This window comes from Besnoitia besnoiti, chromosome VIII, assembly GCF_002563875.1.
Source record: "Besnoitia besnoiti strain Bb-Ger1 chromosome VIII, whole genome shotgun sequence".
In the NCBI taxonomy this organism is placed as follows: domain Eukaryota; phylum Apicomplexa; class Conoidasida; order Eucoccidiorida; family Sarcocystidae; genus Besnoitia; species Besnoitia besnoiti.
In genome coordinates, this window is record NC_042363.1 from 1,455,763 (window position 1) to 1,480,379 (window position 24,617).

Sequence of the window (24,617 nt, forward strand, 5' to 3'; positions counted from 1 at the left end):
AACAGCTGTCACACACACATCGCGGCTAGTGTCACATAGCCGTGTATAGGTATGTATGTACATCTGGCAGCATGATGTCCACCTTCTTGTTCCTGTAGCACACCAGTTTCGGTGGCCGCGTTCTCAGGTAGTCAGTGTGGCCATCCGCAGATAGATCGACGGATACTCGGTGTCTCGCGAGGACACACAGAAAGTCAAGGTATATGCGGCAGGGGGCTCATTTGTGGAGAGATGGGCTTCTTGGGGAAGGCCCGATGGTAGGCAGTGGAGATAATGGTTAGACCCTCTATGAAACACCGCCGTCGACTATCGGCTTTGGTTTGTCCCCCTCAAAATATGACCGTGGGACTGCAGGTGTTTATGAGGTGGCCTTAGCAGTGAGTCGTTTCAGTGTCAACGCGTCGCCTGCCATCGTCTACTCGCTCTGCGGGATAGATCAGATGCGTTGTCTGATATCAGTCGCGTGTGCATTGGTTGGGTGAACTCGCAGCGCTGCCCAAACGCAGAGCTGCAGCGCTACAGCTGCAAAACTGAGTCTTTCAACACGGAGCTGCCACACATGGGCACCGACCCAGGTCGCTGTCTGCATAAATGTGCAGTCGTGATGTGGCTTCACTAGTCTAGCGCAGCTACCTAATTCTTTTTAGAGCGTCGTTATGAGGTAGGTACTCGAATACTTCCAACCACGCTATCAAGGAAATCAGGGTGGCCTCGGAAACTTCGCCGTTGTTTCAACCGCAGGCCGTGACGAAGGAAGTTCTCCACAAGAGGGGTGGCTTCCGACGATCAGCCACTTTTCTCTCGCGGCTCTATTTGTGAATGTGACGTCGCTCCCTTGTTGCCATATTGAATGTGTCTACTTTCCCTTATTATGGAAGGCGTTTCCCAATTTACTGTGCACTAAGACCCCAGCGCCTCATACAGTGATTCGTATATCACCCGACATCAGCGAACCTGTCTCGCAATTTCGGTTGCAGCATAGACGCGCTTCGCGCTGGTCGTTTCTGGTCCTGGCTCTCCCCCCTGTCAGGTTCTGTAGCTGTCCCAGTCCACGTGGTGGACTGCCCCGTTCAGCTTAATGCAGCATGGCAGCCGCTCATACGGCTGTCTCAGCCGCGTGAGGGCGGCAGGCTGGGCGGTCGTCAGCTAAGGCTGACCAGGACCCAATGACAGACGACGCGGTCGAGCTAAGACACGCGGACCATCGAGTGTGACTGCACCAGCGAGCGTAAAAGACCTCTAGCCAAGTGCAAGTCGCTCTCCTCGCGGCCGAGCACCTTGGTCGCTAGCTCAGGCAGGCGGCGCGGTCAAGAAGACATGGTCGCAGACAATCAGATATATTTGTTCTGCGTTTCTCTTTTGTTACAAAGCCGACATCTACGACGTAGCCTGCACCTGGGTTCTCAGCAAAGGCGACCAAAGCATTCTGCGGCTTGCAAAGTGTCACTGGCTTCAGAAGGCAATCTTTCGTGGATCACGACAACAAGTTGTCTGCGGTGGCCGGGATGCTAAAGTCCAACCACAACGAGGTGGCCAGGATGGAGAAGGCACAATCACCAAAGATAGCCAAGGGCATCCGCGCCGGGAAGACAGGCACCGTCATTCTGCCGAAAAGCGGCCCTAAACGGTTCACGAGAGCTGACCTTCAGAAGCATCAGCCGGTGAAGATGATCATGACGGATATGGACGGCACATTCCTGAACTCTTATCATAGCGCGTCGAAGCCCAACGTGGAAGCTTTCGCGAGTCTCAAGAACCACGGCATTATCGGCGTCATTGCAACTGGCCGGCCTCGACAGAGCGTCATCAGCGGAATTGGTCTAGAGACTTTCCAGCGTATGATGAACAACCAAGCCGGTCCAGGCATCTTCATGAACGGCAGTGTTGTCTACGGTCCTGAAGGCGAGATTCTCTTTGAGAAGCACATCGAAGCCGATGCACTGCGACGTGTCCTGGCCACTTTGGAGAGGCTTGGTTGGAGAAATAGAGTGTGCGGTTATAACTCGCAAGGCATCTACTGTGAAGAAAAGAACACGGTCAACTGGCGGCTGCACCTCGAGTATGGAGAGCCTGAACCATTACTCATTCCACGAGGAACCCTCGACGATATGAAGTTCAGCAAACTGATCGTCAATGGAACAGACACCGAAATCGACATCCTTAGGCCAGCATTGGAATGTGAGCTACCAGCAGACGCTACGAGCGTACGGCCGCTAACATGGAATCTGGAAGTCATTCCGAAGGGCATATCGAAGGCTACAGGAATGAACGTGCTGCTCAGTCATTTTGGCCTCTCCAAAGAGAATGTCCTCACAATGGGAGATAGCGAGAACGACATCGAGATGTTCCGCGCAGCAGGAGTTTCCGTCGCGGTAACCAACGCCAGTAGTATTGCGAAAGAAGCCGCGCAGTACGCTACTGTCTCAAATGACGAGCACGCCTTCGCGGTCGTCACAAGAGCTATTTGTAATACCCTGCAAGAGGCGCAGTCCCCTTTCAACCTGTAGCTGTTTGTATCACGAATGTGTTTTAGTTTCATTTTGCTCGTCATGCTTTAGCGCCCAGCTGGTTTGTGTTCGTGCGGACGGTGACGAATAGAGCCACCTCCATGATAGAGCTTTTTCTCCCGTATTTTTTAGGTACAGTATCCAGCGTGGAGCTGTTGGAGAGTTTGTGCTGCCACAGTTTTTTGGAAGTTGGGCTCTCCTAGTTTTTTGGTAACTAAACTTGCGATGCAGACGGTAAAGTTCCGTTTCATTGTGCTCAACACCGGTCGGACTACCGGGAGTGCTCGTCTGTCGGTGCTCAACTGCACCGTGCCATGGGCAGTTTAAGACGCCGGGTCACATATTGCTAGGTATGTCGAAGCCAGCGCAGGCAACTGAAGAATAGCGATTTGATGAGAAGCCGCAAGGTCGTCTATGTGGCCGGCAGTACTCACAGTGTGGAGAGAAACGCAGAATCAGGGGGTTGAATGCAGTGCCGAGAAGCTCCATCTTGCGGCCTCCACTTGTGTGCCAACAAGGGGAGCGCCGTCGTCCACCGAGCTACTCCTCGGTCAGTCAGATGCAATAATCACGACTGCCATCAGAAATGTCCGTTCTAGGGACCCTTCCGGGTGTTCATGTTCCCAGTTAACCTGTTCTGCCATCTCCTGTGTCAAGGTTGTGTGAGTTTTCCTGACGGCTGCGGCTTGGTAGACAGTGGGGGCTCCGGCGACACCTTTTTGACTTGTAGTCCCACTTGTCAGTGAACAACGCGTTACTTCCCCGGTAGTGACTGTGACATCGCCGTTGCGCACGAATCGCTTCCGCTAGCAGGGCACCATCAGCAGCCCCTCAGCGATTTAGTTCTACTCATGAAAGGCTCATACCTGGACATGTCAATATTTTGTGTCAACTACACGATCACGAAAACGAATTGGGGAACACCACCTGCAACCGAGTTCCTGTGGTGGACCGAGCTAGCAACAGAAAGGCAGACAGACTTTTTAAAGGGTGGAGCGTGGCAACAACGGGACAAGCTACCTTGTTACTGCTTTTCGTATGCTTTTCGGGTGTGCTGGTCTCGAGTATTCCTCACGGCGGCCTTCTGATGGGCACAGGCGAACGTGCTGCTCTTGCATAAATCTGTCAGTCAACACCGTCTCCACCATGAAGGCGCTACTCAAGTGGTGCATTCAGGACTGTCTGGTGGGGTATGAAGAGGAAGCCTACCCTGTGCCCTTTTCGTGGGAAAGGTTACGGCGGCATGCTCCAGTTCGGTTGCTGCTAACGGACATGGATGGGACGTTCCTAGACTCGTCCCACAAAGCCTCTGCCTCGAATGTTGCTGCGTTTGCGAGCCTAAGAAGCCATGGAATTATTCCCGTCGTGGCCACGGGACGCCCAAGGCATAGTGTCATAGCTGGCGTGGGGCGTGCCGTCTATGAGCGCATGGTTCCCAACGGCAAGGGGCCAGGCATTTTCATGAACGGAAGCGTTGTCTATGGTCTTAGTGGAGAGCTGCTGTTTGAAAGGCACATCGAGCTGAATGACCTAGAGCAAGTCTTCAAGGTGCTGGACCAGATTGGCTGGAGAGACCGCGTGTGTGGATACAACGAGCAGGGTGTCTACTGCGAAGATGAGAATGATTTCAACTTTAGGCTCCACACTGAATACGGGGAGCCTAGACCCCTAGTTGTCGACAAAGGTCAACTAAGAACCATGAACTTCAGCAAGTTAATCATAAATGGAACGGACGAGACGATCGATAAACTCCGGACGGCGCTGGAACCTCAACTGGGCAGGGGGGTGAGGTGTGTTCGTCCCCTGACTTGGAACCTCGAAGTCATCCCGGCCGATATATCAAAAGCTACTGGCATGCAGGTTCTCCTTGACCATCTGGGATTGACAAAAGCCAACGTCGCCGCTATGGGAGACAGTGAAAACGACGTCGAGATGCTCAGGAAAGCTGCGGTCCCCATCGTCGTTGAGAACGGTACGGATGCTGCAAAGAGGGCAGCCCTGTATCAGACAGTGTCAAATGATCAGAATGCCTTCGCGCATGTTGCTACCGAACTCCTAATACATCAAGCTCATTCCACGACTAAGTGAATGTTTTTTCATGGCTCGACGCGCTCACGCGCCGAATGCTTTAAGATGTGGCTACGTAAACAATTTGAGTCTCATATTATTCCCTTGTCGAGAATAAATGTCTCTCTGTGCTGTGGCCGTTTATACGCGTTGCGACGTTTTTGTAGATCATTCGTCAACGAATACGTCTATGAAATGTGCTCTTGTCATCGAACAATGAATTGAAACAACGAATCACAATGCTTCAAGAAAGCCGCGGCTCCGGATTTCCGAAGTCATCACGTAGTCTCTAACTGCACTGACGGACAAGCCGGCGTCTCCCTTTTCGCCGTTGCTGCTTTCGCGGTAGATCTGCGGTCGCCGTTCCACAAGGCAAACACGAAAGGTGGTCGTTTCGCATCATCTTTCTCAGAGCGTAAACTGACACGAAGGTTATCAGCGGAGCGAGGACCAAAAGTAGGGGGGGGGGGGGGGGGGGGGGGGGGGGGGGGGGGGGGCGCCTCGAGGGAGGCATGGCGATAACGCAAGAGAACGGGATGGCACACAACTAGCAACTGCATCACGTGAGACTGGAGCTAGAATCCGTGGTTACAGCTCGATTCCGGCTAGAGTGGAGCTTGCGCTTGTGGCCGTCCAACGTACGATTAATTTGCCTAGCACCGTGTTGTCTAGATCTGTTCGAGCGCCCCGCGGCACAGTAAAGAAGCCGCGAAACCCAGACGGCCCTCCTCGGCACGGAGGAAGCAGCACGGGAGGCAAACTGTACGAAACTTCCAAACGTTTCAGCGCCTTAAGGCACCTCCAGTGTCAGGTTTTGCCATCCGGTTTTCTTGCAGAGAAAGCAGAACAACAGTATGTGCCATATTGCCGCTCGTGCCGATACTGGCAGTTATCGGCGTTACTGCGGCAACTGCCCCTCTTCCCCTTCCCCCTTCCTCTCCCCCCCCCCGCCGGCACTTCCTTGCTCAAACGTCTGTACGCCTTCGGAGTTCAATGCCAGCCTTGTCCGCCTCCTTGCCCATAGGCTGGATGAGGCTGCTGGTGGGGACCATGGTGCGCATGCGCTGGCTGACTGCTGCTTTGGTGGGGCACCTGAAGCATGACGTGACGCTGCTGCTGCATTTGGTACGCGTAGTTCACGGTCCCTGTCTCGCGGTTGCCAGGCGGATACATATCGCGTTGCGCATGGAACGCGTGCTGCGCGTTCGCAGTCTGTGCGGTCGGGTGCATCGCCACGGCTGCTTGGGGCAAGTGCGTGCGGGGCACGCCGCCGAATCCCCCGGGCCCGCTGGCCGCCACGCGATCATGCGTGGCCTGCCGACAGCCGGGTTGCTCAACCTGTTGCGAATGCTGCATGTGAGGGTGTCCCTGTACATGCATGCCAGCGGGTGGGGCCTGCTGGCTGTGCGCCGTCACCGGCATCCCGGCTGCAGGGGGCGTTTGGTGGGGAAAGCGTCCCGTCGCAGCCCCGTTACAGCTGCCCGGCTGTGGATACCCTTGTCCCACGTTTCCGTACGCGCCATAGGCAGAGGCCTCAGGCCCTTTGGCACGCAGGGGGGGCATCTGGGCATCAACATCGGAAGTGGCTCCAGGCGCAGGCCGCACCTGGCTAGCCACACCCTGGAGCGGGTGCGTCCCTTGCAGGTGCTCGTCTCCCGTTCTTGGCCGGCACGCCGTCGCCGCATGCTGCGGATGGGTGCTTCCTGCGCCACGCGAGGCGGCAGCTGCTGACGACCCCTGTCCAGCGGCCGGCAGGCCGCCTCCAGGCGCCCCGCCTTGCGTGTGCACCGCGTAGCCTTGTTGCTGCAGGTGCAATGCGTGTTGGTGCGCGGCCTGCTGTTGCTGCAGGCGTCGCTGTCTTTCCTGCAGCATCAGCGCTTCTCGAGTGTCGCCTGAGGAGTGGTGACCAGGGCGCATGGCGTGCTGAGAGTGAGCGACCGGCACAGCGTCTTGCCGTCCCCCGCCTCGCACCTGCGGCTGAGCGAAGTGCGGCGGGCTGGGCCCAGCGAGGCTCCTGCCCGGCTGCTGGCTGCTGTGCTGGTGCTGCAGCGGATGGTAGTGCGGCGCCGCCGCGCCCTGGTGCGGATGGCTGCCCGCCGAAACTTCGTGCGCTCCGTGAAACGCCTCCGAAGGTTGCATGCGAGCCGCCCCCGTCGCGTCGTCGCGCACCCCTCCACCACTGCCGGCAGTGTAGGCGGGCAGTCGCCCAAGGTCTTGACGCTCCCCAGGCAGTCTGTAGCCTTCCTTGCCGAGGGGCGCGGCCTGTGGCTGACTCTGTGCGACCCCCGGCACCGCCTGGCGCACATGCAGAGGGGGCGAGTGCCCTTGAGCAAACTGTGTGCCGCTGCTTGATTTCAACGCGAGATGCATCTGCTGCGACGCAGGCGCAGAGCCGGGATGCAGTCCTGCGTGCGCCATCGCCGGCAAGCCGCCCTCGCCTTGAGCTGGCTGCTGAGAAGCGAGCACGCCATGGGGGTATGCCACCTGCGAGGAGTCCTTGGCGTACGCAGGATGCCGAGCTTGGTGCACCTGCTGCTGTGCCGCTGGCTGCATCGCGTGCAGTGCGTGGGGGTGCGCCGGCGCCTGTTCCTGATCCGGGTTTGTCGCGACAGCGCACGCCGCCTCCACCATTTGCGCCGCGCTCATCCGCCTCAGAGCGCCGGTCCCCGCGGCTGCCGGCCCCGGCTGCATTTGCGCTTTGACTCCTTCGTACGCCATCTGTCTCGCGGCTGCCAGCGGCGGGTGATGTAAGTGGTGGGGGTGTCTCTGCACAGAGAGCGCTTGGGGCGAGGCGCCGACCGCGCCCGCCCGAGGCGCGCCGACGATTCCTGGCTGCTGCAGCCCTGGCACTGCGCCGTGACCTCCTCGCCCCGCCGCGGACGCCATCGGATGGGCGCCCGAGTGCCCGAGCACTGCCGAGAGGCCCCTATCCACCGTCTGCGGAGACGGCAGACCACGGCCGAACTCCTGCGGGCTCTCCTCCGCGCGCGACGCCGGAGGCAGGCCCTCGCGACCCACACGCTGGGCGCCACTGAGCTCATCTCTGGCGCCCGGAACGAACGGCTGCGCAGGGCCAGCGTTCGTCTGCGCCCCTCGCCCTCCGTGCGCGTGCTCCAAGCCGACTGACCTCGCGGCGTGCGGCGCCTGCTGGGAGGGCGGGGCCTGCCCCGAAAACGCCGCCTCTGTGGCTGGGCGTCCTGGCACAGAGTCCGCGTGCTGGGTGAGGTCGCGTGGCGCATGCATGCCGGGGGGAAAACGCGCAGCGGCTCCCGCCGGCGCCACATCGTTGCGCCCTGCCGCCGGGGCCCAGCTCGCGGCCACATGAGGCTGTAGCTCCCGGCTCGGCGCCGCGGCGCCGTGGCGCTCGTACGCTCCGGGGCGCCCCCCCCCCCCGTGGCTGGAGTCTGGCCGCCGACGATCTGTTTCGGCACGTTCCCCCTGGGCTCGCTCGGTCGCGCGACGTGCTGCTGGGCGCCGCCCCCCGGGGCTGCGTCACGAGAAGACTCCGCAACTCCCCCAGGCGAAGCGCCTCGAGTTGAGTCCTGAGGTTGCTGCATGTGCCGTGGGGCGGCGTGCACGGCCGACGCGGCTTTCTGCAGCAGAACCCTTCCCGCATGCGGCCCTGTGCCCCCAGGGGCTGGAGAACCCGACGACGAAGGCGCTGAGGCTCCCTGCGCCCCTATACGCAGCGACGCAGACGCCGCAGGCGCGTGCGCAGGCGCAGCCTGGGAAAGACCTTGCGAGGACGCCAAGACGGGCGCAGGCGTCGACAGCGGAGACGCGAGGGCGGCGACCGAGCCGGCCGGCGAAGAGACAAGGGCGTGTGGCTCGCGCTTCACGAGTTTCCCGAGTGCAGCCTCGCGGCCTTCCAGAGATCTGCGCAAAAACCAAATAACTTGCAGGATTCTGTGAAGTGGCCGCAGCCGTTGTCTTCTTCCGCGGGCCGAATGGATGCGCGCACCCGCCCCTGTTGTTCTAAGATGGCGCGATCGACTGTAGAAGTTACGCGTCTGAGTTCTGAGTCTGACGGTTCGCATGCGCCGCACCCACCAGCCAAGCGGCGACCCGGAGTGCACGAGCGCCGCGGGGAGGAACGAGAGAGGCACTTACTGGAGTTGAGCGGCGAGCTTCTGGAGAGCGCGCGCGAGGAAATCGAAGTCGACGGCCCCGAAGAACAAGGCAGCACACGCCTGAGAGGAGAAGAAGGGGCAAGGAAAGAGCCGCGTGCAAAAATCAGGAGTCCACACGGCTATACACTGGAGAAATACCTCGAGGCAGGCCTAGAGAGACTGAGATATTTTCTAGTGGAAGGCTGAGCGCGGACGCTTCCAAAAGAGCGACAAAGAGCCGAGTAGATAAACCGAAATATGCCCGGATACCGCATGAGCAAGAGACATGCCAGCTGCGAGGAGAGGCACGGCCTGATAGAAGACACAGAAGTTGTATAGAGAAGGGAAGCAACCGGCGGAGGTAGATCTCATGCACTGCTTCCAATCGACGGGAACAGGACGCATGCAACGTGAGTTTTGCTTGCTTCGCCTGACGTCCACCTTTTCCTCCTGTCTCACCGCAAGAGAATACGAAATCGCAAGGTGAAATTCCCGGGAGGCGCGCTCCATTTGCGGCTTCAAAACGGTCGTGGAAACCAGACGTTCATGGCGCTGCAATTCCTGGAAAAACGACACGCCGAAAGCGGAGAAAACAGGAAGGGATCAGCGAAAAACAAAAGTTGAGTTGTCACTCAAATCAAAACGCCACAAGGTGAACCTGCAGACGGACGAGATGCGGAGGAGGAATCCTGTCTGCGCATCCGCATGTCTAGATATATAATAGGACAACAGAATATACTACACTACCACATATAAGTTCCATACCTACGCCCATACATATATATATATATATATATATATATGTACGGCTTGCACCGATACGCATACGTTTAGCGCCATATATATATATATAGGTGTCTTGCATGGAAGTATGAGAGCGTGCGCGTATCAGGACACGGATGGCTTCCCAGGGCGTGAGCTTGGTCTGCCTGATGCAGATTCAGCGCGCCTGCCTTGCACGCGGGAGAGGTCAGCGATCCCGCGTCTTCGTTGCCTTTTGAGCCCTGGCCGAGACTCCTTCGTCCGCCGGGAAGCTCGCGATTCAGCTCTTCCCCGCGAGCGCTGCAATTCGGATGTCCACGCCGCCTGCCTCGTTGAAAGGGGCCTCTGTCTCTCGTCTCGCCTCTTACCTGGAGCAGCGCAGGGAGCTTGATGCCGCGAATGTGGATGTGGGAGACGTGCGGCGGCGGGAATGGCTGGACGTGAAGCGTCGCCGTGAAGCAGCGGTAGACGGTGAACGGGGCGAAAGCCCGCGCCAGCGCGAGACCGGGCTGGTGCGCGTGGCTGGCGCCCTGGAGAGCAGGCGGGCCGTCGGGGGGGCGCGTCGGCGTCTCCTCTTTCGGCGGCGCTTCGGCCTGCGCGGGATCTTGGCTCGCTTTCGCAGGCTTCGCAGCACGAGGCCCGCCACCGGCGGAGCAGCAGGCGTCTGCGGCGAACTTCACGCGGGGCTGCAGCAGCAGAACGGGCTGCGTCGCAGGCGGCGAAGACGCCGGCGGCAGGAAGGCCGGCAGCTCCGCGCGCGGCGGAAGAAGGTGAAGGAAGTGCAGGACCGAGTAGAAGGGGCAGTGGTGCAGCGGAAGCAGACGATGCAACGCGAACTCCATGTGGAGCCTGAAGGAAAGACAGAAGGGCAGCGAGCAGACACGGCGGTGAAAGCCGGCAAACGACACAGATGAAACACGCCCCCTCCTAGTTCCGATAGGACGAGCATCCGCAAACCCGAAAAGCACAGCACCCGGTAAAACCCCTAGATAGATAGATAGATAGATAGATAGATAGATAGATAGATAGATAGATAGATAGATAGATAGATAGATAGATAGATAGATAGATAGATAGATAGATAGATAGATAGATAGATAGATAGATAGATAGATAGATAGATAGATAGATAGATAGATAGATAGATAGATAGATAGATAGATAGATAGATAGATAGATAGATAGACAGATAGACAGATAGACAGATAGACAGATAGACAGATAGACAGATAGACAGATAGATAGATAGATAGATAGATAGATAGATAGTGTCCATATGTGCGGCAGGTCCTGATGCACGTATACACGCGTTCCCGTTTCGCCTGAAGCACTCACCCATCCGGCGCGTGTTGCGGGAGGAATCGGCACTCAATGAACGGGAGTTTAGGCAGCGGAACGAGAAGCGGCAGGCCGTGGGGCGTCTCGACGTCCCCGCCATGCGCAGTGGGGTCGCGGGGCCCTGCAGGCTTCCGCGCCCCGTCGCCCTGTGTCTCCTCGCCTACAGAGCGCTGCGTGGCCGCCGCCGGCGCAGCCTGGGCGCCAACGCCGTCGCCGACCAGTGCACGCACTTCGGGGTCTCCTCGGGGGTCGACTCGCCAGTCGCGCGCATCGAGGTAAGCGAAGAATTGGCTCAGAACCGCGCGCATGCGGCAGTATTCGTTCAAGTAGAGCGGCGCGACCTGCGCGAGGCCGTCGTAGAGCTCCGCGACGAGAGCCGCGAAGCGCGCGAAGGCGAAGTCCGCGTTCAGCGAGTCCGCCAGAGAGGGATACAGGCACCGGTACAGCCACTCCTCCCTCACGCGCGATGCGCCTGCGTCTTCTGCAGAGGCGCGGCCGTGAGCACGCAGAGGCGGCGGCCGCGCCGCAGCACTCGCAGCCGCTTCGCCGGGGCTCGCCTCCACTTGTGGCGCTGCTTCCACTTCCTTTCGGCGGTCGCTCTCCTCCGCCCGCTCGGGGTACCCTGTCACGTAAACGATGCGGTAGATGACGCAGGCGTCTTCGCCGGGCGCGGCGGAGGGCAGCGAAGCCCCGCGGGGGTCTTCTCGGTCTTTCCTGCTGCCTCGCGCGGCCTCCTCGTCGCCCGCTGAAGCGGCGTTGCCTGCGCAGTCGCCTCTCTTTGCGGCCCTTTCCTTCCGGAGCGAGATGAGCGCCGCGTGGAACGCGAGGTGCACAGCAAGCGACCGCAGCGGCTGCAAAAACCAAGCGCCAGTCTCCTGCAGCGCGTCACGTGAAGAGCCGGAGGCCGCGGCGGCCGCTGACGACGGCGAGGGCGGGTCCGCCTGGCGATCGCGGCGGGAGAGCGAGTAGAGCAGGTGCGCGACGAACGTCGGGATGTTGTTCAGCGGCAGGCAAGGCGCGACGTAGCTGCAGAGAAACGAAAACACAGGCCAACACACAGGCGGAGTGGACGCCCACACGGGGACCTCACCGCAGGTACGTGCGTTTCCGCTGTGTTTGGAAACGTACACTTGCAGATGGCAGTCTCGAGAGGGCAAAGGCGAGGCGCGAGACAGCAAGTGTGGGAGCGGCGGGTTGCAAACAAGCGAGAGCAAGCAACGAACGGGACGACACCGAGAAGAAAAGCGGAGGGGCCAGACTATCTCGCCGGGAATCGACATCCCTTTTTTCACTGCAGGACCCGTATGCATATATATATATATATATAAATGTGTATATATGTGTATATATACATACACATGTGGACGAAAATGTATTCATGGCTATATATATATATATATATATATATTTACATGTATACAGATGCTCACTCCTCGCAGGAGTCCACATGAAGAATCCAAACTCACCTGACGAAGCCCTGGAGCACGGACAGACTTCGCTGCTTGCCGCTCGCTTCCGCCTGCGGCGCTGAACCGGGGCAGAGGCGGAGCTGAAAGAACGGCAACACGATGCGTGTGCTGAAAAAAAAAACACCGACGCATGCACCGCGGAAGATTGATCAATCCTCCGGTGCACATCCTCCGTAGAAAAAAACAGCATCGCACAGCGGTCATGCACGCTAAATTTAAGCATGAATACACCGACCGAGAGACAAAAGGACTTGCACTTCTTGCAGCCTCGGCAGGTTTTAGTGCATTCCGCGAAGCTGGTGATAGAATCCCCGCGCATCAAGTTTGTTGTTTAATTGTTCGTGTCTGCTCTCTCTAAACTGCGCGACGCATGCGTGCCGCTCGGCGTGGAGGAGCTGCGTCAGACTGCCTTCATGTCGCTCGCTCTGCCCAAGCGTATGGAGAAAAGCGCGCGGGCGGCTTCGTACCGTCCTTCTTCATCGACGGCGAGCCGCGGGAGCAGAGGCGGAATTTCCTCTTCTGCTCGCGTTCGCGCGTCGCGCTGCACCTCGGCGAAGCGCGTCGTCGCTCCCCAAGGCGTGAGGAGCGCTTCAGAGGTTGCCGGCGTCCAGCGCAGCTGCACGCGCGAGTCGCTTTCTCCCTTGTGACCCTCGGCAGCTGCATCCTGCAGGCCTCCGCGCGGCTCTCGCAGGCCGCAGGTCTCTCGCGGCCAGGGCAGCGCGAAGAGCTGGAGCCGAGCGAAGCTCCACACCTCGCCCGCGGCGTGCGGCGCGACGACCTCGCGCTTCGCCGCAGACAGCCCCCTGCCAGAAGGCGAGGCGCACGGCGCCTCTTGCTGCGCGGCCTCCGCGCTCGGCTCGCGCGAGAAGGAAAGCGTGAAAGACGAGAAGGGGGAGAGAGAAGGCGCACAGGCCGCGTGAGGCGGCGCGGCGGCGGAGGCAGCGAAGGCGGCGGTCGCGGTGGACGCGACGACGGCGGCGTTTGGAAGGACTTGGCATCGAGAGTGCCTGGACGCGAAATCTGTGTAGCTTATCCACAGCGCGAGAGAGGCGCTTGCGGCGCCGTCGCCCGTCTCTCCGCCCCCAGGCTTCGGAGGCTGGGCGGCGGCGGAGGCCGACGGTGAGGCTGGAAGCGAGCCCTCCCTCTCGACTCCCGGCAGGTGGTGCCGTTCCTCCTTTTTTGCCTCCGCGGGCAAAGCCGGCGGCGCCTTGGACGCGGCGGCCGACAGCGCGACGGAAGCCACCTCCACAGCGTTCGCGGAAGATGCACGCGACGGCGACGACGCGGGCGCAGAGCGCGGAGCCGCAGCGGGCAGCGGCGACAGCAGAAGCGCCGCGGGGGAGTTGAACGCCACCTCCGCAGTACAGTAGACGGCGAAGACGCGGCAGAGCTGGAGCAGCGGGAGCAGAACTTGGGGCAGCAAGAGCCCGGGAAAAAAAAACAAAGAGGCGACGGGCTTCGTTGCGTACAGCGAGTGTGCGCCGCCGAGAAGCAGCGGCGAAGAACAGGAGAGCTTGAAGCACGTCCCTAGCCAAGAGAAGAGAGGCGGCAACTCCGCCGCGAGACACGGCGAGCGAGACGCCGCGTCTGAGGCGCGCGGCGACGTGGATCCCAGGAGGAAGGAGGACGACACAGAGGGCGCGAGCGGCGGGCCGCGCCGCGCCGCCGCCCCCTCCGTCGCAGGGGCCGCGTCGTCGTCGCCCTCCCGCGGTCGCTTCACGCGACTCCCGTCTCCCCGTGCGACGCCTAGGCCTTCTCGTTCGACGCCCTCGGCGAGCGCGTCGGCGCTCGGCTCCGCGCGAACCGAGGCGCATGCAGCTGAGGCGAAGTGTTTGAGCGCCGCGGCGAAGGACGCGAGCAGGAGGACGTCGAAAGACGCGTGGCGAACGATCTTGGCGCGGAGCTCCTCCGCAGCAGCTGCCATCCTTTGCCCTTGCTTAGCCGCCTCAAAATACATGCTCACGAGCTGCGCAACCGACGCCGCGGCATGCATGTCTACGAACTTCACGGTCTTCGCCGGCGCGTGGGTGCCGCCGGGCTCCGGCTTCGCAGCCTTCCCGCTCTGCGCGCTCGCGCGCTGCGGCGAGCCCGACGCGCCGAGAGCTTCGCGCGCGCCCGCCGGAGTCCCGGGAGGGGTGCTCGGAAGGCTGCCCTGGGCGGACGCGTGTTTTGAAGCCGCGCCGGCCTCGGGGCGGCGCTCGCGCGTCTCCTGCAGCACGATATACAGCCGCAGGCAGCAGCGGCAGCCATCGTCCAGGCGCAGGAGGACTGGCGGCAGCCCGGGGACGCGCAGAATCAGCGCAGGCAGCGACGCAGATGCGAAGCTCAAGTCTTCCGCGAGCGACACGCCTCGGCCCTCCGCAGCGCCTAAAGCGAGTGCGCCGCCGCGTGCAGCGCCCGTGCCGCAACTGGTAGCCGAAAACGAAGCCGAAGAGCCAGACGAAGACGCAGACCCCGCCGCCGCGGCCGGGGCAACAGCCCCCTGCGGGGAGGTCCGCGCCGGCGTCATCGACTGTATGTAAACCGGCGTGAGCTCCAGGCCGGCGGCAGCCGCCGCGTCCGCGAGGGCGCGTATGCTTGCGTCTGGCGACGCAAAGAAGTCTGAGAACGCCATTTGCGACTTGAGTTGCGACTTGCCCGCGTCTTCGCGCGTCTCCGCCTTAGCGGCCGCTTTTTCCGCACCCGAGGCGCCGACATCTCCGGGCGTCTCCGCCTCCACTGCCTCCGCTTTCGTCTTGCCTTGCGCCCCGCCGCCATCAGGGCTCGCGCCTTCGCCAGGTTCGCTCGCTTCAGGCCTGGCGCCCGCCGGCGGCGTACCCGCGCTCTCCGTCGCCAGAGCCGCGCCTCTTTCCGCTTCCGCCGCGCACGGCTCGAGTGGGAGGAGGGCGCCGTAGAGCGCGTTCCGCCTGAAGGCTTTTAGGCGCGCTTGTTGGTCTCGCTGCAGGTGGAGATGCAGGGTGGAGCCGCGCTTCACGGGGCGACTGAGCAGCAGCGCGAAGTGAAGCGAGAGGTAGGAAGTAAGCATTTCGCTGCTGCTCGCGAGGAGTTGAAGCAGTGCGCCCAGCTGCGCTGGCAGCAGGCGCGCGGCGGCCTCCGCTTGCCGCGCAAAGAGCCAAGAGAGCTCCGGCGAGCTCGCCTCGACTCCAAAGGACAGCAGCGACGACGACGACTCCGAGGCCAAAGCCGAGAGCGCGGCCAAGCGGACGCCGAGCGCAGGCGCCCTCGACGACGCCGAGAGGACCGGAGGAGGATAAGAAGACTGGAGGCGCGCCCGCCCCGCGAGGGGGGAAGGCGCGTGACTCTGAAGCTCGAGAGCGGGACTTGAACCCGTGCGCGACGGCTCGTGAGGGAGAGACGCAAGGCGGATGGCGCATCGCAGCGTTTCGCATGCGTCCGCGTCCGCACAGCTCTCCGCCTTCAGCGCGCCCGTCGCGGAAGGCGAGGAGGGGTCGGAGCGGAGGAGCCCTTGGACAAAGTGCCGCCCGTCGGGCCTGCGCCGCGCGGGCGTGTGAAGGCGGAAAACCAGAGCTCCGGGAAAGCAAACGCGAATCTCCAGGGCCTTCCCGTATGCCTGGCGCTGCAGAAAAACGAGCTCGCGCTGCAGGTGTGTGTACACCTGAAGCCGGAGGAAGGCCGCCAGGCACCGCCCCACCGTCGCCGCGAAGCAGCAGGCCTCGCCACAAGAGGACTCTGAGGGCGCGACCGCGTCGGAACGCGTCGGCTGCGACGTGAGAAGGCCGTCGCATCCCGGCGGCAGCGTGCATTCAGCTCGACAGTCGACGCACTGGGCCCACACGAGGACGGACGAATCGCCGCAGGTCTGCAACTCCAGGCCCCTACTTTCCGCGTCGCGGTCATTCTCTTGTCGGTGGGTTCCGTCTTCGCCGGGCAGTGTCCTTTGCGCGCTGTTGCACACGCCTGCGTTCTCTCCCTCACGTTCGGTGGCAGTCACTCGGCAGGCGCACGCGATACGAACTTCCGCCCTCTTCGGCAGGTGCGACGCCACCGGTGCTTCGTCCCCTGACTCCGCGCTGACGCCCTCTTCCGCCAGCTCTTCTCCGCCTCGTCGGCCCTCTTCTTCGACGCCGATTCGCCATTGGAGCCTGTACAGGGGCCGGTGCCTCGCCTTGGCTTCGTCGCCAGGTGTCTCCTCCACGCTCTGCTGCACGCCTGCGACGCTAGAGACACTTGCATGCGGCGAAAGGGCGGAGGCGTCGAGAGCGGGCCTCGCCGTCGCGTCGCCCTGGAGACTTTGAAGGAATTCCGAGGCCGGCAGCACAACCTGGCTCCGCTGCGCCACGCTCTGCGGACAGATGAAGGCCAGCGCCTCGGCAGACACGAGCAGCGAAAACGAGGGAAGGCTGGCGGAGGCAGATGAAGACGCTGACGCATCGGAGTCAGGCCCCGCGGCCGCAGCCAGATCGGCTTGTCTCGGGGGGCATGCGGTCTCAGTTGAAAACAGGAGGGCGAGAAGTGACGGCTTTCCGCTTGCCGGGGTCGCCAAGTCCGTGGAGAGCCCCTTGTGAACAGTACATTCTAGCAGCAGACTTCGCGCGGCTTCGCCGTCGCCGTCTGTTTCCTCAGCCGCTTCCTGCCCCGTCTCCCCACGGTCGGCCTGTGCGCTGCGCCCTGGCGCATCTGAATGGGCTGGCAGCGACGAGGCCCCAGACGGGCGAGGCGGCGACGAGGCAAACAAAAGCGAGTTGAGATCCAAACAGCGACGCGGGGGTGGCCCCTGGAGGTGGCTTTCTCCGCTGCCGCGACACTCTCCTGCGAAAGCCAGCGCTCCGCTCCGACCGCTCTCGCGGTCGCCAGCTAGTGAGGCGGGCGCGCCTGAGGCTCCGCCTGCGGGGAGAGGCTCGCGGCCGTCCCACGCGGGTTCAGACGGCGAGTATGGCACCCCGGGAGTCGCGTGCGCGCTGGACTGTGCGATCTCCGCCTCTGCTGTGACTGGGAGCGCCAGAGGCAGGAGCATTGAAAGGCGGCCAAGCTGCCGCAGCGTCTCGGCGTTTCGCCTCAGCAACGCGTGCACAGCGTGGAGGTACTGCACCAAGGAGACCTGAGGGAGCCACGCCCCGCGGAGCTCGTCGCCCGCGCGCGCTTCTCGGGGGTCATCTCTGGCTTCTCCCTCAGCTGCGACTCGCGGTGGCGCAAGTCGCAGCCGCAGCCTGAAGGGCGTGTGCAGAAGGCGGACTGAGGCGAAGAGTCCGCGCTGCTTCGGCGCCACAGGCGCGCAGCGAGCCGCCGAAGTGGCGAGAGACGCGGAAGAGGAGGGCGCCGCGGTCGCCGCAGTCTCTGGCGCCAGCAGAAAGTCCAGCGAGTCTGCGAACGCGGCGGCCGCGGAGGCGCGCGCGGGCGCCGGCGAGGAGGGAAACAAGAGGTAGGAACACCCAACGACATCGTCATCAAACAGCACCGAGGCCACAAGGAATGAGGACGCCGCAGCCGAGACGTAGGAGCTCGTGGAGGGCGATGCAGCCTCTGCGTCGTCCACAGCAACGCGAAAAAAGGCCGTCGACGTGTAAATGGAGGTGCCGCAGCCAGCCGACGCGCTCTCGTCTTCTTCGCGCGACGCCGACCCGGCGTCCGCCCCGCCTTCTCTCGCATCGTCTCGTCCTGGCGCTGAAGCGTGTTGCTCGGCTTGTCGCTCGCGGTCTTCTTCGTCTCCCCCTTCGCGGCGCCTCTTGGCTCCGCCCGCGCCCGCGCGCGCCGCCTGCGTCAGCCTCGTGCCCTGCGGCGCGAGCTCGTACACGCGAAGGTGCAGCAGCTTCTCGAGCGCTTCGGCCGCCTCTGAGGCGAGCACGCCAACGAGCGAGTCGAACCTCGGCACGAAGTTCCGCGTGCGTCGCTGCTGCTGCTGCGCCTCGCGGGCGCCCCCCTCCGCGTCTCCGCCGCCTGCAGCAGACGACGCGCCCTCGGCGCCGCCGCCCTCCGCGCATTCTGAGGGGGCACGCCTGGCGCATGCGTCGCGCCGCAGAAGGCGCTCGACGGCGGCCACCGCGTGGGAGGGAGGCGCCCAGCTGCCGAGATCAGCCGGGGCCGCTCGGCAGTCGAAGCGGCGGTCGCGCGCCAACCCCCCGGTCTGCTCGCTCAGCTGCAGCAGGAAGGCCGCGCGGCGCACCAGCGGAAGCAGAAGCAACATGTCGCGCAGCGAGCGCTGCGGTGCCGCCGAAATCAGCTGCCGGAGCCGCCTGGGCATCCACGGGCAGCGCAGCCGCGCGGCGCCCGTCGTCGCGTCGACAGAAATCTCACAGGCCTGTCCGTAGTAGAACGCGCGCAGAAGACAGGAGGAAGGCGCTGCTGAGGAGAACGCGAGAGGAGAAGACGGCAGCGGCGAAGATTGCAGCGGTGAGCCGTCGTCGCGAAGGAGTTCGAGGCGATCGGGGGTCGCGGCCCTGCAGCAGCGGAGCACAACGGCGTCGTCGCCCCGTGCCGCATCCGCGAGGCCCCCCGCAGCGTCTGGGGCGGGCTCGGCGCTCCCCTCGCCCTCGCCCTGTGTGGCACGGAGGCGCACGGCTGGCCGCGAGGCCTCGCCAGGATGCAGCAAGTGAAAGGCGAGCGTGAGGAGCTGCAGCAGCGACAGACTCTCCGCCGCGGCGGCAATCCAGTCCTCGAGGCGCAGCGCGTCCGGTCTCCACGTCTCGATGGCCTTCCAGCAGGGCTGCGCCGAGAGCGCGGACAGCGCGAACGCATCGGCTTCGCTCAAAAACCCTACAGGAGGCGAAGACGAAGAGGCACTTCCGCACGCCCGCGCCAGCGTCTGCTCGTACAGCTGCATCATCGGGTGCAGCGGCCAGAGGCGCGCGGAGATTTTCCACGACGCGGACGAAAGGAGAAAGTCGAGCGAGACGGGCGAGGCCGCCTCGTCGCTCTCCTGTGGCGAGCCTTCTTGGCGCAGCGAAGACGGCGCCGGCGCGCGTCGCTCGGGATCTTCGCGCGCCTCGTCTGTTTCGCTTCGCTCGCCCTGCCCTGTGGGGGCGGCTGCGCTGTCGCTGGGTTCTTCAGCGGGCGCCACGGGTCCGAGCGCACTCTTTCCAGCAAGCGCGGAAGCGTTTTTCTGCAGCAGCGAACGCAGACACCTCGTGCGCAGGCCGCCGCACGCGGTGTCGAACCCGCAGAGGATCTTCAGGTGGAGGAGCACTGAAGTTTTCTTCTTGTCGTCGGCCTTCTTCTCGGCGTCCTCCTCGCCCTCCGTGACCCCGTCCTGTGCTCCGCGCGCGTCGTCTTCCGCGTCCGCGACGATCGCCGCCGCGGTCGCGAGCGGGGCGAACACCCGGCTCTCGTCTGCGTCGCCCTCTCCGCTGTCGCGGTCTCGCTCTCGCCACGCTCTGAGGTCCTCGTCGTCCTCTGGCGCCTCGCTCTCGAGGACTTGCGCCGTCCGCGGCTTCTCGAGAGCCGCCGCGGCCTCTCCAGGCGCCACGCGGTCGGCCTGTGCGCCGGACTCGCGCGTGTTGCCCCCCCCGCCGGTCTCGTCGCCGGCGGCCGGCGCGGAGCCTGCGCCCGCTGTCGAGTCGAGGGCAAGCGAATGCGGAGTGGCTGTGCCGTGCTGCGCAAGCTGCTTGACCGACAGCGACCGGTAGGTCACGTGGGCGATGAGGAGTCGGCGCGGCGGCGTGCTGGCGCACGAGAGACGAGCTGCGGAGGCGGACGCGGCGTGCGAGACGCGGAGGAGCCGCAGGGCTTGGTCGCGAAGCAAATCCATCTCGAGGCAGGCCGCTACGCGCCGCGACGTTCGCCAGAGGGAGTAAAAAGCGTCCACGGACGCGCGGCTTGAGGCTGAGGCGGGAAACAGCGAAAGTGACGGAGACGCAGACGACGAAGGCGCGAATCTCTGAAGAAGCGCAGAGATATCCTCTTGCTCTTCAGATGGCGCTTCCCCGGGCACGGCGGCGCCAGAAGAGGCCTTCGAGCTCGAGGCAGCAGCCGCGGAAAAGGATGCGGGTTCGACATCGTCTTGAACAAGCTCCGAAAGAATCGCCTTCTCGTCCTCGAGGTCCTCTATCTGCCGCACGCAGGTCTCCCGCACTTGCGCGCGCCAGCGCTCAAACTCAGCCTCGCTCTCGAGCAACTGAACAGCAGACGCAACTCACACAGGAAACGAAAAAAGTGAAAAAAACGCGCGTACGCAAGGCGAAACCACATAGGGTCCCGTCGAAACACGCACGCCTTCATCTCTAAGTGAATGTATATGTGCATGCATGCTTCATGTCGAAAACGATGACGTAGGGGCACCCAGAAGTAACCGGCGCCCAACACAGCACCGACAGTGAGGTGGACAGTCCCAAACGTACACGTGTACGTCCATATATATACATAGATATTTAAACATATAGAAATATACTTACATACTTATTTGTATGCTTACGCATATGGAAATATCCATTGTTCGCTGTGTGAGGAGAAGCGGCCGCGGCGCGAAAGCTCAACTCCACGGGACGGCGAACACACACACATTCGAGGCGCCGCAGAGCGGAACGCCCCACGGCGAGCCCTGCGAGATGCAGAATCTCTTCTTCGGATGCGTACCTGCAGCCTCTCAGAGGCACTCGCCAGGCGCGTGCGAAGCAGGAAAAGGAGCGTCGCGTTGACCCCCAGCGGCGGCGCGGCTCCGCTGCCCGTGAGCCCGAGCGACGCGGAGGCCGCCGCGTCTACGCCGTAGCCGTTTTCCTCCAAAACCGAGATGCGCGCGACGAGGGCCTGCAGCCTGAAGAATCGAGAGCAAGAAAGTCCCGCAACAGAGCGAAAGTGACGCATGAGAAGAGGGAGGAAGTGAAAGACGGACCCCAGGCTCCGCGCCGCCCTCCCTCTACACCGAGCTGTGGCAGCTCAAAGGCAGACCTCATCGAGAGCTCCCGAGACAGAGTCCTCTCGAATCGCGATCCTCCACTGAGTCTGCAGCAAATCGAAGATACGTTTAAAATGTCAAATAACTCTGGGCAGTCGACCAGGCGCAGGGAACTGCTGGGAAGCTGGCTCTCACGCTTCGACTGCAGCTGCCGGCCTAGTCAACGCAGGCGCCCAGCCGTGCGTCAGGGCCTTGCCTGCGAGGCCATGCATGCGCGGCCGTTCTCAGCGTTCTCGCCGCGAACGGCGCCGACGCAGGGGGTGAGATCCTCAAAAACTTACGTAGTCAAATCTGAGACAGCGGTGATGAACGCCTCGTGAGGCAGCGACACATCCACGTGCGTGTTCCGCTTCATGTGTACGTACACCTCGTCCTTCGGAATCTGCGAAAAGTGGAGGCGGAGAAGAAGCGCGTCAGCGACCCGCCGGCGCACTTCCCGCATCGCGTCTGAAAAGAGAAAGGAAACACAACGACCGTAGCGACTCCGGATTTCGTTATGAGGTGGTGAGATGCGCATACAATCGTCCAGACAGCAGGTTCGCCAGCGCGAACGCGAAGGCAGCAAGGCCGCAGTGTCGCTTCTGTCTTCACTCGTTACACGCCGCAGAGAGGATTAAAAGTCTCGCTCGAAAGCTTGCTGAGAAGCGGTGTGCTCCTCCACCGCGGCACACTGGCGGCGATCTGCCTCCCCGTCCACGCCACTTGATTTGCCGCCGACTCCGCGCGTATGAATCGGCCTATAAAGCAGTTTGCGCGTCCACAGGCGAACTCGCGCAGGCCGCAAACACACGTCGAGGCACGGCCGCTGACTCCGTGCCCTCGCCAAACGCACCACACAAAAGGCTGCGCATCCGTACAAATACATACATATATCTATCAGTTTACGTATATATAGGCGTATACACACATACACAGACATAAATATACATACAAATATATAGATGTTTATATATTATATATAAACCCAGTGTATATATCATATATGTATATATAAAATCCCTCGGAGGTAGAAAGCTCGCGTTTGGCGGCAGCGGCGGCTCACCTTCAGCCTCTCGGCCGGTCGTTTCGACAGATTTGCCGAGGAGCTGGAGCGGAAGGAGCAGAGGCAGGCGGAGGTACTTGCCCGTGCTGAGAACGTCCACGGCGGCGTCAATCAGCGGCGGGGGCGGAAGCAGCGAGGGCGCCTGCTGCTGGAGTTGCCACTGCGACTGTCCACGGAGGCAGGAAGAAAAAGAGCAAGAAACAATAAAAAGTGTGCGCAAATATTTTGTAACCTTGCCGCGGACATGAATTCCGCGTTCGCAGTGTTCGCGGTTCCAAGGCGAGAGAGCAGAAAAATGGAGCGACAGCGACGATCGCCGCCTGCGAGACATCCCCAGCCAGCGACGCTTTCCACGCAGAAACGGTCAATCAGCTGTTCGTAAACTGCGCGCGAGGAAATCTCCCGAATCTCCCGCACGAGAGAGAGAAGCGGGACCCCCAAACAGCACTCGCCACCACCTACGTGCGCGCTACCTACATATATATAGATATAGCGGGTCTACAACTTTACGAATAAAAATAAGGGAGGCGCGTGAAGGTGCAGCAGATCGAGCAGACGAGCCGCAGCGAGGCACCGGCGAGAGGCGGTCGCGGGAGGCGCGACGCCTTCCTCCCCCTCCCAGTCTTGCTCACCATGAGAGCGTCCTGTCGGAGTTTTTGTTTCTGTTGCTCCATGGCCGCGATTTCCTGCAGAAGCTGCTCGACGACGCCGTGCCGCGGCTGGAGCATCCACCCGACGTCGAGGAGGAAGAGTTTGAGCAAAATTTCGCGACTGTGGCGGCTGTACTGAATCAGCGCTGTGCGGATCAGCGAGCTCGCAGTTCGGCGACTCTCCGCGTCCGCGGCAGCCGCGGCCCCGTAGGCGTCGTCTGCGGCCTGCCCCAGGGGCTCGCGGGCGCGGTCACCGCCCGCCAGGAGCTTCATCTGGGCGCAGGCGACTTGGGAGCAGCTGCGGAAGTCCCGCGCGCACCGCTGGACCGCCAACAGGAGCAGCGGCTGCAGCGGCTGCGGACGCGTCTCGCGAAACGCCGGCAGCATCGTCGACTCCGGGAAGAGCGGCGCAAGCGGAGCCTGAGCTCCGCCCGCCAGCGCAGCGTCGCTCGATGCCGACGCACCGGGGGCGCCGGGGGGACCCGCGAGCGCCTCTGCGCGGCTGCATGCGGCGGAAGCCTCCGGAGACACGGAGGAAAAGCCAGCGGCCTCCGCCGCTGGCTTTTCCTCCGCGTCGCCGCCCGCGCCCCCGCGGAGTTGGAAAGGCTGCATAGCAACGCGAGGGGCGGGCAGCGAGTCTGACGACGGGGACGATGAACCCCAGCGAGCGGAAAGACGAGAGAGAGAAAGAGAGAGAACGAAGGCGGGGCGGAAAGAAAGAGGGAGGAAGAGAGGAGAGGACCACAATGCCAAGGAGGGATGGGGCTCGGGGGGGGCTGGTGTGCAGCGGGTTTTCCGCGTCAGCGGCGCGGAGCGAGGAATCGCGCGGCTGGACGAGAGGAGAGAGGGAAGTTCGAAACCGCAGCGGTGCCGTATGTCGGCGCAATTCGCGACTTCAGCATCTTCTTAGCGTTCTTTTTCCCGACGGCGCCGCTTTCTTGCGCACATATACTCACCCGAAATCCAGAAAAAAGCGAGCACGGCCCGCCTGCATCGTCGAGGCAGCGTACGGACACTCCAGCGGGAAGCTCCTGGGGGCCTCCCCGACTTCCTGTCTCGTCTGTTTCGCGCGATGTGTTCTGGCTTTGGCGCTTTTCTGCGTGAAATCTTCCCTCCGTTGCACGGCCTTCCGGAGTCACTCAGCTGCGACAAGCTCGCAAGCCGAAAGCTGCCGCTTTTCTCTCCCAAGGCCACGCTCTCGCATGCGCATGCAGTTCTCGTCAGACATCGAAAAATCACACCACGGAAACCGCGAAAGCGGAAACTCGTGCAGAGAAAAAAAACAGATTGCCCCAGAGTCTCTGTTCCACACCAGAAAGAGGAGCGAGTCCGAAAGACAAGAGAGACAAGCGTGTTCGTTCCTCTCCTTTGCCGCGCCCTCCTCCCTCGCCTCCATTTCTCTCGCAGGGTCACATTTGTGGGCGACGCCTCGCGCGGTTTTCCTTCGATTGTTCCTCGTTATTGCTCTTTTTTTCAGATATGTGCACAGTCTCTTCTTAATTATCTTGAGTATCCGGCGGGAGGCGGACAGTCTCTTCTCGCGGACGTTTTCGACTCAAGTCTGGCGACTTTTGAGTCAACGGTGCGCGCTGAGGCGGGTTTTTCGGATTTGACCCTGCATTTTTCGGATTTGACCCTGCACATCTACTCAACTTCGCGTCATCTCGCATGAGTCAACCGTCCACCCAGTTTCACGTCTGTATCTGTACATGCAGCTCCTGGAAACCCCGCTGTGTGCAAGACATTCGTGTTTAGTGTGTGCGTATTTGCTTGCACCGAATTCCCCTTCTTTTCATTCCCCTTTCCTGGGGAGTATCTCGCCTCTTCG

The 24,617-nt window shown here is 62.1% G+C and overlaps 3 protein-coding genes across 3 annotated transcripts; 2 read left to right on the plus strand and 1 right to left on the minus strand.

The window, feature by feature from the left end:
- Window positions 1-1,505: 1,505 nt before the first annotated feature.
- BESB_083350 (Cof family hydrolase subfamily protein) lies at window positions 1,506-2,507 on the plus strand (the record flags this gene model as incomplete). The annotated part of the gene is made up of 1 exon (XM_029366685.1): window positions 1,506-2,507. One exon carries the CDS (start codon window positions 1,506-1,508, stop codon window positions 2,505-2,507), a length of 1,002 nt encoding a protein of 333 aa, XP_029217145.1.
- Window positions 2,508-3,653: 1,146 nt separating this feature from the next.
- Window positions 3,654-4,595, plus strand: BESB_083360 (Cof family hydrolase subfamily protein; the record flags this gene model as incomplete). The annotated part of the gene is made up of 1 exon (XM_029366686.1): window positions 3,654-4,595. The coding sequence occupies one exon, from the start codon at window positions 3,654-3,656 to the stop codon at window positions 4,593-4,595; it is 942 nt and encodes a 313-aa protein (XP_029217146.1).
- Window positions 4,596-5,564: 969 nt separating this feature from the next.
- BESB_083370 (uncharacterized protein) lies at window positions 5,565-23,401 on the minus strand (the record flags this gene model as incomplete). Its single annotated transcript, XM_029366687.1, has 12 exons — window positions 5,565-7,771; window positions 7,945-8,450; window positions 8,685-8,764; window positions 9,143-9,244; window positions 9,814-10,294; window positions 10,781-11,809; window positions 12,250-12,360; window positions 12,720-20,320; window positions 20,779-20,956; window positions 21,379-21,544; window positions 22,140-22,305; window positions 22,772-23,401. 12 exons carry the CDS (start codon window positions 23,399-23,401, stop codon window positions 5,565-5,567), a joined length of 13,257 nt encoding a protein of 4,418 aa, XP_029217147.1.
- Window positions 23,402-24,617: the final 1,216 nt, after the last annotated feature.